This window comes from Periophthalmus magnuspinnatus, chromosome 21 (genome assembly GCF_009829125.3).
Source record: "Periophthalmus magnuspinnatus isolate fPerMag1 chromosome 21, fPerMag1.2.pri, whole genome shotgun sequence".
NCBI classification, from domain to species: domain Eukaryota; kingdom Metazoa; phylum Chordata; class Actinopteri; order Gobiiformes; family Gobiidae; genus Periophthalmus; species Periophthalmus magnuspinnatus.
In genome coordinates, this window is record NC_047146.1 from 111,321 (window position 1) to 129,941 (window position 18,621).

General features: G+C 51.7%; 1 protein-coding gene across 1 annotated transcript in view; it reads right to left on the minus strand.

Moving 5' to 3' along the window:
* Positions 1-18,621, minus strand: part of LOC117389397 (titin-like) — a 275,399-nt gene that overhangs the window by 25,061 nt on the left and 231,717 nt on the right. The window contains exons 211-220 of the mRNA XM_055230696.1: positions 6,298-18,567; positions 5,629-5,925; positions 4,753-5,343; positions 4,382-4,684; positions 3,977-4,273; positions 3,615-3,902; positions 2,827-3,132; positions 1,797-2,099; positions 1,320-1,625; positions 186-1,048 (exon numbers count right to left, since the gene is read on the minus strand). Of these exons, the coding sequence (XP_055086671.1) occupies positions 186-1,048; positions 1,320-1,625; positions 1,797-2,099; positions 2,827-3,132; positions 3,615-3,902; positions 3,977-4,273; positions 4,382-4,684; positions 4,753-5,343; positions 5,629-5,925; positions 6,298-18,567 (15,824 nt within the window). The remainder of the gene's footprint in view (positions 1-185; positions 1,049-1,319; positions 1,626-1,796; positions 2,100-2,826; positions 3,133-3,614; positions 3,903-3,976; positions 4,274-4,381; positions 4,685-4,752; positions 5,344-5,628; positions 5,926-6,297; positions 18,568-18,621) is intronic.

Consider the following 18,621-nt stretch of genomic DNA (forward strand, 5'->3'; position numbering starts at 1 on the left):
ATTGACTCAAATCTTGGAGGCTAACCAGCTACATGCTTACTAAAAGCTGATTCTTTTCATTTATTTCTTGTATATGTAACTTTATGACACTGTCAATGTCTTTTTTTATTCATGAGTGAAATTTAAAAAAAAAGCTTTAAGTAAAAATAGGTGAAATATTTTGTGTATAAAATGCAGTGACTCACCACTTTGATGGGCTGAGACTGGGTGAAGTCTCCTTGGCCTTTGTCGTTGCGTGCAGCGACTCTGAACTGAACCTCGGAGTGCTCCTTCAGCTTCTTCACCTCAAACTCACACTGGCGGCTGGTTCCTCCGGATGACCACTCCTCCTCTCCTTTGGTGCGCTTCTCAATCACGTAGTCTGAGATGATGCTGCCGCCGTCATAGTCCGGTTTGACCCACTGCAGTGTGACGGAGGTCTTGGAGGAATCCTTCATGCCCACGTCCTTCACAGGGCCAGGCGTCTCTGTGGCCTTCACCGGCTCAGCAGTATCACACGGGTCGCCCACTCCGTTCTCGTTCTCAGCCAGGACTCTGAAGAAGAAGGAGGTTTTCTCCGACAGGTCCTCAATGGTGTAACTGGTCTCCATGCACTTGCTGGTCACTGCAGAATAGCTGCGTTTGCTGGAGTCTCGCTTCTCCACGATGTAGTTAGTGATTTCGGCTCCTCCGTCGGACAGAGGCGGCTCCCAGCACAGGGTCACTTTTCCTCTGGTGACTTCCTTCAGGACAAGGTTCTGGCACTGCGCTGGACTGTCCTGGACCTTCACGGACAGCGTCAGGGTCTTCGCCTCTCCCACGCCATTCTCGATCTTCACGTGGTACTTTCCTGTGTCGTTTCGGGTCACCTCGCGGAGCACCAGCGTGGAGGTAGTATCTGTGTGATGGAACTCAAACCTAGGGTCTTTGTCGATGCAGGTTTCGCCCAAAGACCAGGAAGCGGTGGGAGCTGGGCGCCCCTTCATGGGCACGGACAGCTCCACATCTTTACCCGCCTTCACCACGTAGTGTGTGCGCATGGCAACGTCTGTGTCCACCTGAGCTTCCTCTGTAGAGACCAGAGCCAGGGTCAGTCACATATCAAAGGACTACAAGCAAAATAGGGTTATAATAGGGTTAGAGAGTTATAGTGGAATTATAATGAGGTTAGGGGTTACAATGGGGTTATAATAGAGTTATAATGAGGTTAGGGGTTACAATGGGGTTATAATGGAGTTATAATGAGGTTAGGGGTTATAATGGAGTTATAATGGAGTTATAATGAGGTTAGGGGTTATAATGGAGTTATAATGGGGTGAGGTAGATCCAGAGGCTCTTACCCAGGATGTCCTTAGCCTGCACTGGCTCAGTGAGTTCCAGGGGCTCTCCGCGCCCAGCGCAGTTCACCGCAGACACTCTGAAGAAGTAGTCTGTGTCGGGTTTGAGGTCGTGGACGGTATACTCTGTGGTCTTCACCTCTCCTTTAGAAGTGACCATGATCCAGTCCTCATCCTCGCCCACGCGTTTCTCCACCATGTAGCTGATGACTTCGCTGCCTCCGTCCCACTCGGGTTTGGACCAGCCTAGGGTGATGGAGGTCTTTGTGGAGTCCACCACCTTCAGTTTCACAGGCTCATCGGGAGGATCTGGGGAGGAGGGACACTGATGTAACGTCTGAACAGACTTGGATTAAGAGTTTATTTTTGGGGCTAGATCTGAAAAGTGTCCAGATGTTTGCATGTATGCTGTGACATGAGAGTTAGATACAGTTTAGACAGTTTTAAAAAGCATTTAAGCAGATGTGAGTATTTTCTTACCGACTGGGTCAGCTGCCTTGTAGTAGTCAGATGCGTCTGAGAAAGGCCCTTCCCCGGCGCGGTTGATGGCACACACTCTGTACTGGTACTCGTTTCCTTCGGTCAGGTGGTACACCGTCTGCTTGGGCTCTGCAACTGGGTCCTTGTAGACTTTGATCCAGCGAAGACTCTTCTTATCACGACGCTCCAGGTAGTACCCGGTCACTGCGCTGCCGCCATCCACGCCCGGTTTGCCCCATTCCACAACCTGAGTGGTTTTGGTACTGGCGGTGACCTCAGGCGTGCGCGGCTGTCCAGGGGTCACTGGGAAAGAGGTGAGGAACACGGGTCAGAAATAAAGACACATTTAAAGTTTGATCCATGATGAACAGATCCTGTAAAAGAGAAGCAAAAGTGACAGATCTGGCAAAAAACAAAACTGCAAAACTAAAGTAGACGTGGGTTATTTAGTTTTGGCTGAAGTAATTTTTGCATTTTGCTATTTAAAGACGGGGTATTTTACGTTCATGGGGTATTAACTATAACACATAACATATTTAGATCACCATGTTTCCTTTTATTGTTTTAGAAATGCTATATTTGCCCTTTGCTTTCCATGATAAATTACTCCCCTTTCAGAGAGATCTCACATTACTATAAGCATGACTTCCACTGAAGATATCTGTGTAAACCCTCAGTCGTCCAGGTCTGATCCATAGCAAAAAATGAAGTTAAAATCTGTCAATTGGACAAATCGTTGTAAGGGTGAAGACGTTTCACTGCTCATCCGAGCCACTTCTTCAGTTCTGAACTGAACATCGATTTGTCCAGCTGACAGATTTTAACTTCGTCTTTTGCCTTCCCGCTAATGAAACTACTATGTTATATACATAGCAGAACGCTCAAAAGAATAGATTTTGTGTAATACCTCGTCTTTAAGAATCTATAGAACATGAATAAGACCACAGTAGCATGTGTAGTATTGATATTTCAGACTCATCAAATTAAATATATAAATGCTCAAAAAAATCATTAAAATAGTTACTCTCACCGAAAGCGTTCTTGGCGATCACAGGCTCGCTCTCCAGTGCTTCTCCCATGCCGTATTTGTTGACACCCATCACTCTGAACACGTACTCGTTTCCGCTGACCAGTTTTCCGACGGTGACGTGGTTCTGCTCCAGGTGGTCAGACACAGTGGACCACACGACGCGGCTGGTCTCGCGGCGCTCCACAATGTAATGCGTGACTTTATATCCGCCCTGGTCTGACTCGGGCACCGGCTCCCAACAGAATGTGATCTTATCGGCCGAGACCAGAGTGTATGTGATGGAGCCGGCAGGGGGCCCGGGTTTGTCTGTGAGCGAGAGAAGAATGAGCCTCTGTTTCATATCACCAAATTCAGTTTGAACCAGCAGCTTAAAAACTAAAGCTTTAAAGGACCCGTTACTCACTGTACCAGAATACAGTTACGATCATTATATCTAAGATTTTACTAAACTTTTCTATTTTTTAAACCCCTGTTTGGACTTTTTATAGGTTTACAATGTACTTCTTGGCTGTAAATAATAATATCACACTAGACTTTACACTATTCCACACTGTTACATGCAACCATGTGATACACGGGACCAAAACTCTTCTAATGTCATAGAGATTATGATCTGATGGATTCAAATAATCAAAAATACTTCCTACTTCGTGTAGTTTTCAGCATATTTGTGTTGCTTGGTATGTTTGAGCATTTTCATCTCAGACTTGAAAAAATTCTTCATAAATACATTTAAATTGAAACGTCCAAACAGGAGGGTCTTCTTGTGTGCTTATCCCAGTTCTTACCGAGAATCTCCATGCGGATGGTGGCTGTGGCACTTCCCAGGACATTTCGGATCTTGACTTCGTAGGCTCCAGTGTTGGCGCGTGTAGCGTCTTTGACCAGGACGGCGGTGGAGTCGGTGGTGCTCTCCACAGACACGGTGGAGGTCATCACCAGCTCTTTGCCATCCTTTGTCCACTCAATGGCGGGCAGAGGTTTGGCAGTGAAGCCCAGTCTGAGCTTCACTGTGGAACCGGCCTTATACCGCACCACATCCAGGTACTCTGGTGGGAGGTCGATGGCTGGGGTTCCTGTGGGCGGGTTTAGTGTTTGTCAGTGAAACTGATATCATATTATCATTATGTCCTATATGAATGAGACTCACCGCAGGCATCCACACACGTCACCGGCCCGGCGATCAGGCTCGGGTTACTGATGGAACCCACAGCGTTTTTGGCATACACTCTGAACTCATAGGCCTCATTTTGGTTCAGGCCAGACACGGTGAAGCCCATCTCGATGATATTGGTAAAGTTGGCTTTGACCCATCGTCCACTAGGTGACTCACGGCGCTCCACGTTGTAGCCAGTGATCTTACTGCCACCGTCATATGGCGGGCGCTGCCAGCCCAAGGTCACCGAGTTCTTGGTCACTTCTGTCACGCGCACATTAGCAGGTGGTTCTGAGGAGAGGACAGCAGCATTAGACAGACACATAATAACAATGAAGGGTTGTTGATCTTTACTTTTGAAAGATATTCATATTTGTTGCTCTAGCCCCACTCACTCACCGCAGGCGTCGATAGCCAGCACCTCCTCAGAGGTCTTGCTCATTTTGCCGATGCCTGCAGCGTTCTCGGCCGCAACCTTGAACTCGTAGATCATGCCAGGCAGGATGTTGGTGACGCGCCACTGGTTTCCAGGGATAGCGGTCTTGTTGACCTTCTGCCACAGGATGCTGCTGCGCTCCTTCATGTGCAGATGGTAGCCAAACACGGGGCTGCCTCCGTCGGCCACGGGCTCATTCCAACACACGGTCAGGCTTTCTCTGGACACCAGAGAGAGCCAGGGTGTGGAGGGGGGTCCGGGGATGGCTAAGGAGAGAGTGTGGTCAGCAGGGGTCAGATAATAAGAGTGCACGAGTCTATGATGTGTTACTCACTGTAGGGCAGTTTGATCATGACGGATTTGCTGTCGATGTGGTCGCTGATGCCGTAGCGGTTCACTGCTTTGATTCTGAACTGGTACTCCTCTCCTTTAGTCAGCTTGGTGGCTTTGATGGCGCTGCGGGCGACGTTGGTGGTGACCTCTGTCCAGGCCGGCGTGCTGGTTTCCCTCTTCAGGACCATGTAATGCGTCACTGGACTGCCCCCGTCGTACTCTGGAGGTGTCCACTTCAGGAACACACTGGTCTCGCCCACTTCTCCGACCTCCACGGGGCCGATGGGCGGGCCAGGCTTGTCCATGACCACAAAGGTGAAGCTGATTTTGGTGGTGCCGCCGGCATTGGATGCAGTGATCTCGTACTTGCCGGCATCTTTGGAGGTGGCCTCAGTAAGAGAGATGACCACGCTGTCGGGCGTCACCTCTGCGGTCAGCCTCTTGTCCGAAGCCTTGATGGCCACGTTGTTTCTGGACAGAGACACTTTGGGCTGAGGGCGTCCACTCAGAGGGATCTCAAAGCTGAGGTCGGACCCGGCTTTAACATACACCGTGTTTTTGGGGTAATTCTTCAGGTCGAACTCTGGGGCTTCTGTGGAAACACATCACAGAAAAATAGACTAAAGGACTCAAAGGACTAAAGGTCCTATATTACACAAAAATGACTCTTTAAGCCATGTTTTAATGCTGTTACCTCTTCAAGAACATACCTGGAGTTGTGCTTCATTCACGTGTTTGAGTATGATTAGAAAACTACACTCTTTAATTAGTTTGTGTTACCCTATTTTTTCATGTATTTAAATATTAAAGTTCTTGTGTTTCTCTTTGACTGACCTCTATTCTCTTGTTCTTACTGATGTACTGTGTTTAATTTTACCTTGAATCTCTTTGACCAGCACAGGAACGATCATCTCCTTGGCTTCGCTGAGGCCGGCGTGGTTCTCCGCTCTCACTCTGAAGAAGTACTCGGCTCCTTCACGCAGGTTTTTGATGGTGTGGTTCATGGTGCGTACCGTGGCACATTTGACCCACTTGGTCTGGCCCTTCTCCAGGGCGTCAATGAGGTACCCGCTCACACGGCTGCCTCCGTCATACTCGGGCCGGGTCCAGCCGATGGTCACGCTGTCTTTGGTCACATTCACCACACCAAGCTTCAGCGGCGCAGTGGGCACCTCTGTGAAGGACCAAACAGGACGGTGAGCTTACATATCATAATAATATTATAATATAATAATAATAGTAACAACACAGTTAAAACCTGACAAACTTCTTTCATTCATTTAAACTGCCCCATAGTTAATTTCTTTGAGCCTTTGATGTTTTCATGTGAGTTTGAACAATGGCTGCACAAAACGAGCTGATAATATTATACTTTAAACTACCTAAAAATAATCTTTATTTAAACCTCTGTTTAAAGCAGCACACCTGTTCTGCCCCGCACCTGTTCTACCCCGCAACTGTTCTACCCTGCACCTTTTTTCTGACTCACATCTGTTCTGACACAATTTTGCCTCACTCCTGTTGGTTATTTGTGCCTATCTCGCACCTGTGATCTTGGTGCCAGACTTGGCCTCTTGTGGCACTCCCACTCCGTACTCGTTCTCTCCCATGACTCTGAAGTAGTAGATGGCTCCCTCCTGGAGGTCCTCCACGCGATAGCTCAGCTCGTGGCAGTTGCTGGTGGCGCAAACCCAGGCCTTTTTGCTGGCTTCTCTCTTCTCCACGTGATATGCCTTCACAGCGTCTCCTCCATCGTTCTCCGGCGCCTCCCAGGTCAGCGTAGCAGAGTCGCGGGTCACTGCGGACACCTTTACGTTCATGGGCGGTCCGGGTGAGTCCAGGACCTTGACCAACATGGGCAGCGTGGCGGTGCCAAGAGGGGAGGTGATGGTGACTGTGTACTCTCCAGAGTCGTTCCTGGTGGCTTTGTCAATGGTGAGTTTGGTGTGGGACTCTGTGGAGTCAATAGTTCCTCTGACCTTCAAGTCCACTCCCTCTTTGGCCCAGTCTGCTGTGGGGGCGGGGTTCCCACTGAAAGGCACATTCAGGGTGAAGGCGGCATTGTGTTTGACCATCAGCACTTTCCTCATCTCGATGTCCACGTCGAAGGCGGGCTCGCAGGTGCGGTCCATAGCGGCCGCGGGCTCGGAGTATGGACTGCGGGCGCTTGGGCCGATCTTATTAATGGCTTTGACACAGAACTCGTACTGAGCATCAGTCTTCAGGCCGCTCACAGTGAACTCCAAGCTCTTGGTGAGAGCAATGGCCTCGGCCCAACGCGCCAGCTCCTCAGGAGACTCCTCCTCTTCCTCCTCTTCATATTCCTCCTCATCCTCCTCTACCTCAGGTTTAGGGACGTACTCCCGGTACTCTACGCTGTAGCCCAGGACAGGTGCTCCTCCGTCCTCAGTCGGAGGTTTCCACACGATGGAGATGGAATCTTTAGTTGAGTTTATGATCTTGGGCTTGGTAGGACGAGAAGGAATGACCAGAGGATCTGTAGCCCTAAAGGTGGCAGAGGGTTCGCTGGGAGGGCTGAGGCCGGCAGCGTTCTCGGCATACACTCTGAAGTCATACTCGCAGCCTTTCCTCAGTTTGGTGGCAACGGCAGTGCACTCGGTCACCAGGTTCCTGTTGACACGGACCCAGCGCATGCCGGTCTTCTCTCTGCGCTCGATCACATACCCGATTACAGCGCTGCCTCCGTCCGCTGCAGGTTTGCACCAGGTCAGGGTCATGGTGTCTCCGGTGATGTCAGTGACGTCAACGCTCATGGGCGCTGTGGGGATGGTGAAGGGATCAGTGATCTTTACAATTTCACTCTCCAGAGGCTCTCCGGAGCCATGTTTGCTCACAGCGAGCACTCTAAAGACATACTCCTCTCCCTTTAGCAGTCCCTTCACTTTGTAGAAGGTCTTAGTGATGTCTCCTTTGATCAGGGTCCAGGCCAAGCGGCTTGTCTCTCTCCTCTCCACCACATAGTGGGTGATCTCTGCTCCTCCAGCCTCCTGCGGTGGGCCCCAGGACAGAGTGCAAGCCTCGGCTGTGAGTCCGGTGATCTGAAGGGGTCCTGCGCAAGGCCCGGGTTTGTCCATGACCACACAGTTGATAGGCATGGTGACAGTACCAGCAATGTTCTGCAGTGTGAGGACATACTGTCCAGAGTCACGTCGGATACAGTCCTTCACCACAATAGCGGTGCTTGTGTCTGTGGACACGATCTGGATCCTGGCTCTCAGCTCAATCTCTTTTCCATCTTTGGTCCATGAAACGACAGGGGCGGGGCGTCCGGCTAGATCAGCGCTGATTCTCAGCGTCTCTCCGGCTTTCACTTTCACTGTCTCCCTGTACTTCACGTCCATCATGATGCGGGGCGGGTCCACGTCATCCTTGACTGTGATTGGCCCAGTGTTGTCTGAGGGCTCACTGAATAGTCCGGCCGCATTCTTGGCGATGACTCTGAAGTCGTACTGGCTATTCTCTGTGAGGCCGGTGGCATCGTAGTGCGTCTCGGCCACATTGGTGAAGTTACAGCGGGTCCAGCGTCCTTCGGGCAGATCTCTGCGCTCAATAACGTAGCCAGACACTTTGGCGCCTCCGTCGTATTCGGGTTTGTCCCAGGACAGAGACACGGAGGACCTGGTTACGGCCGTTACCACGGGCATTCCGGGTGGGTCGCATGGGTCTCTCGCTGCTACAGCCTCACATGCTTTGCTGCATTTACCAATGCCAGCAATGTTCTCTGCATAAACGCGATATTCGTACATCATGCCCTCATCCACGCCGCTGACCTTGTACTCGGTGTTTTTGAGCATGCCGCGGTTCATCTTGGTCCAGAGTATGCTTGTGCGCTCCTTCCTCTCCAGATGGTAGCCCAGCACAGGGCTGCCACCATCGTTCACCGGCTCATTCCATGTCACGATCATGAAGGACTTAGTGGCTAGCTTCACAATGGGAGTGGAGGGGGGTCCGGGCAGTTTGAAGTTGTACTGAGCTGTGATTCCAGGTGAGTCAAGGTATGTGCTCTTTCCGTATCTGTTCACAGCGTAAATCCGGAACTGGTACTCTGCTCCATGAGTGAGGCGCCCAGCTTTGAAGGCTGTTCTGGCCACATTCCCAGCAGCCATCTGCCACTCCTGGGAGTTGGTGTCCCTCTTCTCGACAATGTAGTGACTGATAGAGCAGCCGCCATCGTATTCAGGCGGAGACCAGGACAGGCTGATGCTGTCGGAGGTCACAGCGTCCACTTTGATGGCTTTAGGAGGTCCTGGTTTGTCCAGGACGACTACAGTGATGTCGGTGGATATGGTTCCTCCACTATTAGCCAAAGTGATCTCATATTTACCCATGTGCTCGTGGCTGGCTTCTTTGATCATAATCTTAGAAGAGGTGGCTGTGTTCAGCACGGTCACGGAGGAGGTCTGCTTCAGAGGCAGGCCATCTTTCTTCCATGAGATAACAGGTTTGGGCCTGCCTCTCACTGGCACTTCGATAGTCAAGTCGTCTTTGGCTTTGACGCTATAGGCTGTAAACAGCAGATTCACAGAGGGCTCGATGTCTATGTCCTTCGCGATGACTGGCAGCCCCAGGTCTTTGGGCTCACTCTTGCCCTTCTCATTAATGGCCACGACTCTGAACAGATACGCTTCATTGGGTGTCAGGTTGGCCACTTTGGCCTCTGGGACTTTGACAGTGCAGGCTGTGCCCCACTTGTCTCCGCTCTTTGGTTTGAATTCCACATTGTAGCACATAACTTTGCTGCCTCCATCGTGGGCTGGTTTCTCCCAGGCCAAAGACACGCTGGTCTTGGTCTGATCCACGACGGTGACTTTGTTTGGGGGCAGAGGCACTTCTGAAATCTTGATCTCTTTAGTCTCAGCTTTCTGGCCCTCTCCATACTCGTTCACAGCACACACTCTGAAGTAGAAGGTTCCTCCTTCAGGCAGATCCTCGATCTTGAAGGAGTTGGCTGTGCAGTTGCTGGTGACAGTCGTATAGACTTTACGCACAGATTCTCTCTTCTCCACAATGTAGTTTGTGATCTTGGAGCCTCCGTCAGTCAGAGGCGTGTCCCAGGCCAGAGTAATGGAGTCCTTCTTCAACTCTTTCACGGCAAATTTCTGTGGTGCACTTGGAGTGTCCAGGATTCTCACCGCAACCACAGCAGACTTTGATCCGCTGCTGTTCTCAAGTGTGAGTGAGTACTTTCCACTGTCAAACCTGTTCACGTTATCAATGACCAACATGGTGTAGGAGCTGGTGGTGTCAATGGCAGAACGGTCAGTGAGAGTGCCCTCTACCTTCTCCCATTTCACTGTGGGCTCTGGGCGTCCTCTGATCGTCACAAACAGGCGCAGAGTTCCACCAGCGCGCACAGACACAACCTTCCTCAGCTCAGCGTCCAGCTCCATCTCTGGGGCCTCGGCGCGGGACGAGGTGACCACAGTGCCATGGACATTGGCAGCTTCACCCACGCCCTCCGAGTTTATGGCACACACTCTGAACTGGTACTCTCCTCCCTCCTTCAGGTCTGTGATGGTCAGTTTTGTTGCTTGGATTCCAGTGGGAGGAGTGCACATGGACCATTCTTTCTCCACAACTGGTTCAACTGCGGGAGCCACCTCTGCCTCCTCGGTTTCCTCGGGTATTGGTGTGTACTCCCTCATTTCCACGATGTAGCCCTTAACATATGCACCTCCATCAAAGCTGGGTTTGCCCCAGGACAGGGATACTGAGGTCTTGGAGTAGTCTATGACTTTAGGGTGATGTGGGGGCCCGGGGGGAGTAAGGGCATTACATGCTCTATAGAGGAGAGATAGCTCACTCATGTCACCCATTCCTGCCTCATTTTCAGCGGCGACACGATATTCATAGAAGTGGTCAGTCATCAGACCAGTTACTCTGAAGCTGGTCTCCAAGAGCTTCTCTCTGTTGCACTTGGTCCACCTCACACTGTCTTTGTCACGCTTCTCCAGGTGGTAACCCTGGATCTCTGCTCCACCAGTGTTCTCTGGAGCAGACCAGGAAAGCAGCATAGAGTCCTTAGTGATTTCACTGGCCTCGGGAGTGCCCGGGGCACTCGGGGGTTTGTACGGGTTACGGGCAACAATGGGTTCACTCTCCAGAAAGTCGCCGACACCGTATTTGTTCACGCCTCTCACTCTGAAGATGTATTCCTCAGACGGGAGCAGGTTCTTGACCTTGTAGAAGAGTCCATCGATTTTGGGTGCGACCACAGTCCAGGAAAGTCGGCTAGTCTCTCTCTTCTCCAAGGTGTAGTGTGTGATGGGGGCACCTCCGTCCAGAGTGGGCTGAGCCCAGGCGAGTGTGCAGTGGTCAGACATCACACCTGTCACCTTCATGGGGCCGGCAGGAGCGCCTGGTTTGTCCAGGACTTTAACAACAATGGGGAAGTTCTTTGTGCCTCCAAGATTTTTCAGCACAAGATCATAGTTTCCACTGTCGAGTTTGGTCACATCTTTAATGGTCATGGAGGCGCGCTTTAAGGCAAGTTTCACCTCAATACGAAGAGCTTTGTCCATCTCTTTGCCCTCTTTGTGCCAGCTGATCTCAGGGAAAGGCTTGCCATAAACATCAGCATCTAGCACAAGGTTTTCTCCAGCGTTCACCACAATGACGTCCTTGTATTTGGGGTCCATCGAGGCGCGTGGAGGCTCAATTTCATCTGTGGCAGTGATGGGTCCAGAGCTGTCAGACGGCTCACTGAAAACTCCGGCTGCATTTCTGGCAATGACTCTAAAGTCATACTGTTCTCCCTCAGCCAGGCCTGTGACGGTGTACTCAGTGTCTGCGATGTTGGTGAAGTTTGCTCTAACCCAATGCCCATCGGGAGACGAAAGATCCTTCCTCTCCACAATATATCCAGTTACTTTGCTGCCACCATCATACTGTGGTTTGGTCCATTGGATCTTTATCAGGTTTTTGGAGATGGTTATGGCTTCAGGAGCGCTGGGAGGATCACAAGGATCACGAGCAACAAAGGACTCAGACACTTTACTGCAGCGACCAATTCCGACGATGTTCTCAGCATATACTCTGAACTCGTACCCAATCCCTTCCTCCAAATTACAGATCTTGAACTGCGTGTCAGCAATGAGCGTCTTGTTAAGTTTGTTCCACAGAATGCTGCTTCTCTCTTTGCTCTCAAGGTGGTAGCCAATTACAGGGCTTCCTCCGTCATTCACCGGCTCGTTCCACTCCACAATCATCATTTCTTTTGTGGCAGATTTGATGTAGGGTGTTCCGGGGGGACCTGGTGGCTTGTATGGGTACTGCACCACAATAGACTTGGAGTCCAGAGGCGCTCCCTTTCCATACCTGTTCTCTGCAATGATTCTAAACTGGTACTCGGCGCCGGTCTTCAGTTTGGTAACTTTGTATGCCGTTCTTGCAAGCTGTGCAGTGACGGACTGCCATGTCTGTGTCGTTGTGTCACGTTTCTCAACAATGTAATTTTTGACCTGACATCCTCCTGTGTACTCTGGTGGTTCCCAGGCAAGATGCACAAACGTGTTGCTCACTTCTACCACTTTCACAGGACCTTTGGGTGGCCCGGGTTTGTCCAGGATGATCACAGACACCTCCTCCGTGGCTGTGCCTGCAGAGTTAGTAGCAGTGATGGAGTACTTGCCGAGGTCATCTTTGCAGGCTTCTGTGATTGAGATGGAGGTGCTGCTTTCTGTGTTGACCACATTGACTCTGGAAGTGACTTTGAGCGGCTGCCCGTCTTTGGTCCATGTTACTCTGGGTTTGGGGCGTCCGATCACTGGAAACTCCAGCTTCAGATCTTTTCCGGAGAGAACAGTGTAACTGTTGAACTGCAGTTTAATGCTGGGCTCCATCGTCATGTCTGCGGCAATCACGGGAGCAGCTAAGGCTTTGGGCTCGCTCTTGCCTTTGTCATTGTAGGCGATGATTCTGAACATGTACTCTGTTCCGGCTGTCAGCCCTTTCACGGTGCCCTCACAGGTCTTCACATTTGCTGCCACGCCCCATTTGTCAGTTCCTTTGGGCAGCATCTCGATTAGGTAACCTCCGATTCTGCTTCCTCCATCATGCTCTGGTTTCTCCCAGGCCAAAGTTGCGCTCACTTTAGTCACATCTGTCAGATAGATTTTTCCCACCGGCAGAGGTACTTCAGCAGCTTTGGAGGCGGTCTTTGTTTCCACAGACTGTCCCACTCCAAACTCATTCTCTGCGGACACTCTGAAGTAGTACATGGCACCCTCGATAAGATTTTCTACTTTGAATGTGGTCTTTGTACATTTTACGGAGACGTTGGCATAGGCCTTTCTGGTGGATTCACGTTTGTCAATGACGTAGTTTTTGATTTTAGAGCCTCCATCAACGAGAGGCATGTCCCATACCAGCGTCACAGAGTCAGTTTTGACTTCTTTGACGACGAGGTTGAGAGGTGCGGAGGGCGTGTCCAGAACTTTGACAGACACAACCTCAGACACAGTGCCGCTGCTGTTGGTGAGGCTCAGTGTGTACTTCCCGGAGTCGTTTCTGTCACTGGAGTCGATGCACAGCTGAGTGAACATCAGGGCCTTCTCCACTACAGCCCTCTCCGGCAGGTCGCCCTCATCTTTGCTCCACTTAATCTCAGGCAGCGGGCGGCCCTTGAACGGGACATGGATTCTAACGGAAGCCCCAGCTTTCACCACAATGCCTTTCCTGAGCTCGGAGTCCAGGTGGATCTGCGGAGGCTCCTCGCGGTCTTCGGTCTTTGCAGTGCCAGAGAGGACAGCTGCCTCACCTACGCCTAGTTTGTTCAGAGCGCACACCTGAACTTTATATTCCTGTCCTTCTGCCAGCTTTGTGATCTCGTATTTGTTGAGCCTGAGGCCGGTGGCAGGAGTGACCATGGTCCACTCCTCCTCCTCAGCTTTGCACACCTCTACAATGTAGCCCTGGATGGGACTGCCACCGTCAGTTGTGGGTTTGCCCCAGGCCAGAGAGAGGGAGGACTTAGTGGAGTCAATAACGTTGATGTAGCTGGGAGCTCCGGGTTTGAACTTAGGGTCACATGCTCTGTAGTAAGAGCTGGGCAGACTGGGCTCTCCGGTTCCCACAATGTTCTCCGCAGAGACTCTGAACTCATACTCATGGCCTGTGCTCAGACCGGTTACTCTGAAAGACAGGTCAGTCACTTTCTGACGGTTACATCTGGTCCATTTGATTCCAGCTCTGTCCTTCTTCTCTATGACGTATCCCGTGATCTCGCTGCCTCCGTCGGATTCAGGGGCGGTCCATGTGAGTGTCATTCCGTCACGAGCAATGTGTGAGACGTCCTCGATGTGGGGTGGTCCCGGAGCCACGAACGGCGTTCTCATGACCACATTCCCAGACTCCAGAGGTTCACTGGTGCCATACTTGTTCACAGCCATCACACGGAATGTGTACTCATTTCCTTCCAGCAGTTTGGTAACTTTGTAACAAGGGGCGGTGCAGCTGCTGCAGACAACAGTCCAGGCCAAGCGGCTTGTCTCTCTGCGCTCAATTACGTAGTGAGTGACTGCACTGCCGCCATCGTGGAGCGGCGCCCGCCAGGCAAGCGTGCACCTGTCCTCAGCCACTCCAGTCACATGCAGAGGGCCCTCACAGATGCTGGGTCTGTCCAGAACTACCACTTTAAAGGGAATGGTCTCACTGCCAGCCTCATTGGTGAGATGCAGCACGTACAGCCCCCCATCAACACGTACACAGTCTTTAATGACCATCAATGCTCGAGTCTCAGAGTTTTTGATCTCAAGTCTCAGTGTGTTTTCAATCGGCTTCTCGTCCTTGAACCACTGCATTGTTGGAGGAGGTTTTCCACGCACATCTGCGTCGAGTTTAAATGTCTCTCCAGCGTTTATGACAATGGTCTTTGTGAACTCTGGATCAATGGAGTATTTAGGTGCTTCAATGCTGTCGCTGGCGGTGATGGGGCCAGTATTGAAGGACGGCTTGCTAATGGTGCCCACAGCATTCTTGGCGATAACTCTGAAGTCATACTGAGCATTCTCAGTGAGGCCAGTGACAGTAAACTGTGTCTCGATGACATTGGTGAAGTTGGCTCTGACCCAGCGTCCCTCGGGCAGGTCGCGTTTCTCCACGGTGTAGCCAGTGATGCTGCTGCCGCCATCATACTCAGGTTTGGTCCACTGAATCACAATTGTGTCTTTGGTAACATGGGTGGGCTCAGGCTGACCGGGTGGGTCGCATGGGTCACGTGCCACGCAGCCCTCAGACACTTTGCTGCAGCGGCCAACACCCACGATGTTCTCGGCATAAACGCGGTACTCGTACTCTACGCCCTCCTCTAGTGGGTAGCTCTTGAACGTGGTCTCATGGATCAGTGTCTTGTTGATCTTTACCCACAGGATGCTGTTCCTTTCCTTCCTCTCTAGGTGGTAGCCCAGGATCGGGGAACCTCCGTCAGAGATGGGCTCGTGCCACTCCACAACCTGGTGGTCGCGAGACAGAGAGGCAATGAAGGGAGTGCCCGGGGGACCGGGCTCTCTGTACGGGTACTGTGCCACCACAGTTGGGGAGTCCAGGCCATGGCTCTTTCCATATTTGTTCTGAGCAATGATCCTGAACTGGTACTCTGAGCCAGTCTTGAGTCGGGTCACTTTGATGCTGGTCCTCGCGCAGTTGATGCTGACGTTCTCCCAAGTGGTGGTGGTCGTGTCTCTCTTCTGAATGATGTAGTTTGAGATCTGGCAGCCACCGTTGTGTTTGGGTGGGTCCCAGGAGAGGGTGACGCTCTGAGTTGTGATCTCGTTGAACCTCACAGGGCCCGACGGAGGACCAGGTTTGTCCAGGACGATGATCTCAATGGAGGTGTCCTTCTTTCCAGCTGTGTTTGTGACGCTGACAGTATACATGCCGCCATCGTCTCCTGCTGCCTCTTTGATGCTGAGAGCGGTCGTGCTGGCCGTACTCACAATGTTCACACGTGTAGTGAACTTCAGAGGTGCTCCATCCTTGCTCCAGCTCACGACAGGTTTGGGACGGCCGATCACCGGAATGACGACATTCAGGTCCTTTCCAACGTGAACACTGTAGTTGCTGAAGGCTGGACGCACATCAGGCTCGATCACCAGATCTTTAGTCATGACGGGGCCGGAGAGCACCCGTGGGTCACTCTTGCCCTTGTCATTGATGGCAGTGACTCTGAACAGGTACTCTTCTCCTGGGTTCAGGTTGGACACTGTGGCCTCCATCGTCTTAAATGTGTTGACACCGTTCCACTTCTCCTGCCCTTTGAGCTGCACCTCCAGCAGATATTGCAGCACTCTGCTACCTCCATCGTACTCCGGCTTCTCCCAGGCCAGAGATATGCTTGTCTTGGTCTGATCTGTGACGATCAGGTTCTTAGGGCACTGAGGCACCTCTGAGACCTTAAGAGGGTCCACAATGATGGCGGGCAGCCCCACGCCATGAGCATTCTCTGCCAGGACTCGGAAGTAGTAGCTGCAGCCCTCCTGCAAAGGCTCCACCTTCCAGGACAGTGCATGGCAGTTTGTGACCACAGCGGCGTAGGTCTTACGGGTGCTCTCTCTCTTTTCCACAATGTAGTTTTTGATCTTTGAACCTCCATCCAGAAGAGGTGGTTCCCAAGCCAGAGTGACTGACTGGTTTGTGATCTCCTGGACCTTAAGGTTGATTGGGGCACTCGGCGTGTCCAGGACGCGCACCACAATATAGGCGGACTTGGTTCCGCTGGCGTTCTCAACGGTGATGGAGTATTTGCCGCTGTCGTTGCGACTCATTTTGTCAATGACGAGAGAAGTATAACTGCTCGTGATCTCCACCTGTGCAGTCTCCTTCAGTGGCGACTCGTCTTTTCCCCACTTAACAGTGGGAGTGGGGCGGCCTTTGATTGGGATAAAGAGTCTGAGAGAAGCACCGGCTTTGATGGAAACAATGTTGCGAAGTTCAGGATCGATGTCGAGGTCCGGCTCCTCCACTTTGTCCTGGGCCACGATGACCCCGGAGACATCTGCAGCTTCACCTACACCCACTTTGTTCACAGCGCAGACTCTGAACTTGTAGGCCTGGTTTTCCTTCAGGTTTGTGACTTCATATTTTTTGTGTTTAATGCCAGCAGGTGGTGTGCACATGACCCACTCCTCAACAGGAGCCTCTGGGGCAGCAGCCTCCTCTGCTGGGGCCTCGGGTGCAGGTTCGACTGGAGCTGTGGTGGTGCAACACTCCACGATGTATGCCTGGATCTCACAGCCACCGTCGCATGCCGGTTTGCCCCAGGACAAAAGCACGCTGGATTTGGAGGTGTCCAGGACTCTGGGGTGATGCGGAGGGCCCGGTTTGAACACGGGGTCCACAGCTCTGAAGAAGACGGTGGGGGAACTGGCCTCTCCGACGCCGATGGCATTTTCAGCTGCGACTCTGAACTCATAGATGTGGCTCTCCAAAAGCCCGGTAACTCTGAAGGTGAGATCAGTGACAGTGGCTCTGTTGCAGCGTGTCCACCTTACTCCCTCTTTGTCATGTTTTTCAATGATGTAGCCTGTGATGGGGCTGCCTCCATCCTCAGAAGGAGCCTCCCATGTCAGCAACATAGAGTCCTTTTTAATGTCTGAGACTTCCAGAGCTTTGGGCGCTTCTGGCGGGAGGTAAGGGTCTTTGATCAGGACTGGAGCGGACTCTAGAGGTGCTCCCACTCCAAACTGGTTCACTGCTCTGATCCTGAAGATGTACTCATCTCCCTCCAAGAGTTTGGTCACTTTCAGACAGGTGCTCTCCACTTTGGGGTCAATCACTGTCCACACAAGGCGGCTGGTCTCACGTCTCTCCACAATGTAGTGAGAGATCTTTGAGCCGCCGTCCTGAAGTGGAGCCTTCCATGAGATGCAGCAGCGGTCCTTCATGATTCCAGTCACATTTACAGGTCCCTGTGGCTCGCCAGGTTTATCCAGAACCATCACATTCACCTTCACGGACTTCTCTCCTCCGGGGTTCCTGAGCAGCAGTGTGTACTCTCCTCCGTCAGACAATTTAGCCTCTTTCACTGAAATGAATGCCTTTGTGGGCAAATTCTTGATCTCCCTGTGGATGGTGTTGCCCAGCTCCTGCTCTCCCATCATCCAGTGGATAGAGGGCAGTGGTTTCCCATGCACGTCTGCGTCAATCTTGAAGTTGTCTCCAGCGTTGACGACGAGAGTCTGAGTATACTCGGGGTCAATGCTGAGGCGCGGCGGTTCGATCTCGTCTTTGGCAGTGATGGGGCCGGTGCTGTAGGATGGCAAACTGAACACTCCAGCTGCATTTCGTGCAATCACTCTAAACTCGTATTGGTTATCGGGGACAAGTCCGGTGGCAACATATTCTGTCTCGATGACATTTGTGAAGTTGGCTTTGAGCCAGCGGCCTTCGGGCAGTTCCTTCTTCTCCACAATGTAACCGGTGACTTTGGCTCCACCGTCATACTCAGGTTTGGTCCATACAATTGTCACAGAGTCCTTGGTGATCTTTGTTGCCTCAGGAGTACCCGGAGGATCGCACGGGTCCCTCGCCACAACGCCTTCCGACACTTTGCTGACTTTGCCGATGCCGACAATGTTCTCTGCATAGACACGGTACTCGTACTCGAGGCCGGGCTCCAGGCCTGAGGTTTTGAAGGTCTGATCGGTGATTAGGGACTTGTTGAGCTTCACCCACAGGATGCTGTTCCTCTCTTTGCGCTCAAGGTGGTAACCCAGGATGGCACTGCCACCGTCGTTCACTGGCTCATTCCAGGCCACCACCATGGTGTCTTTGGTGCAGACTGCAATAGAGGGAGTACCTACAGAAACAGATGAACTCATGTTAATATAATGATACTGTGTATAAACTCAGT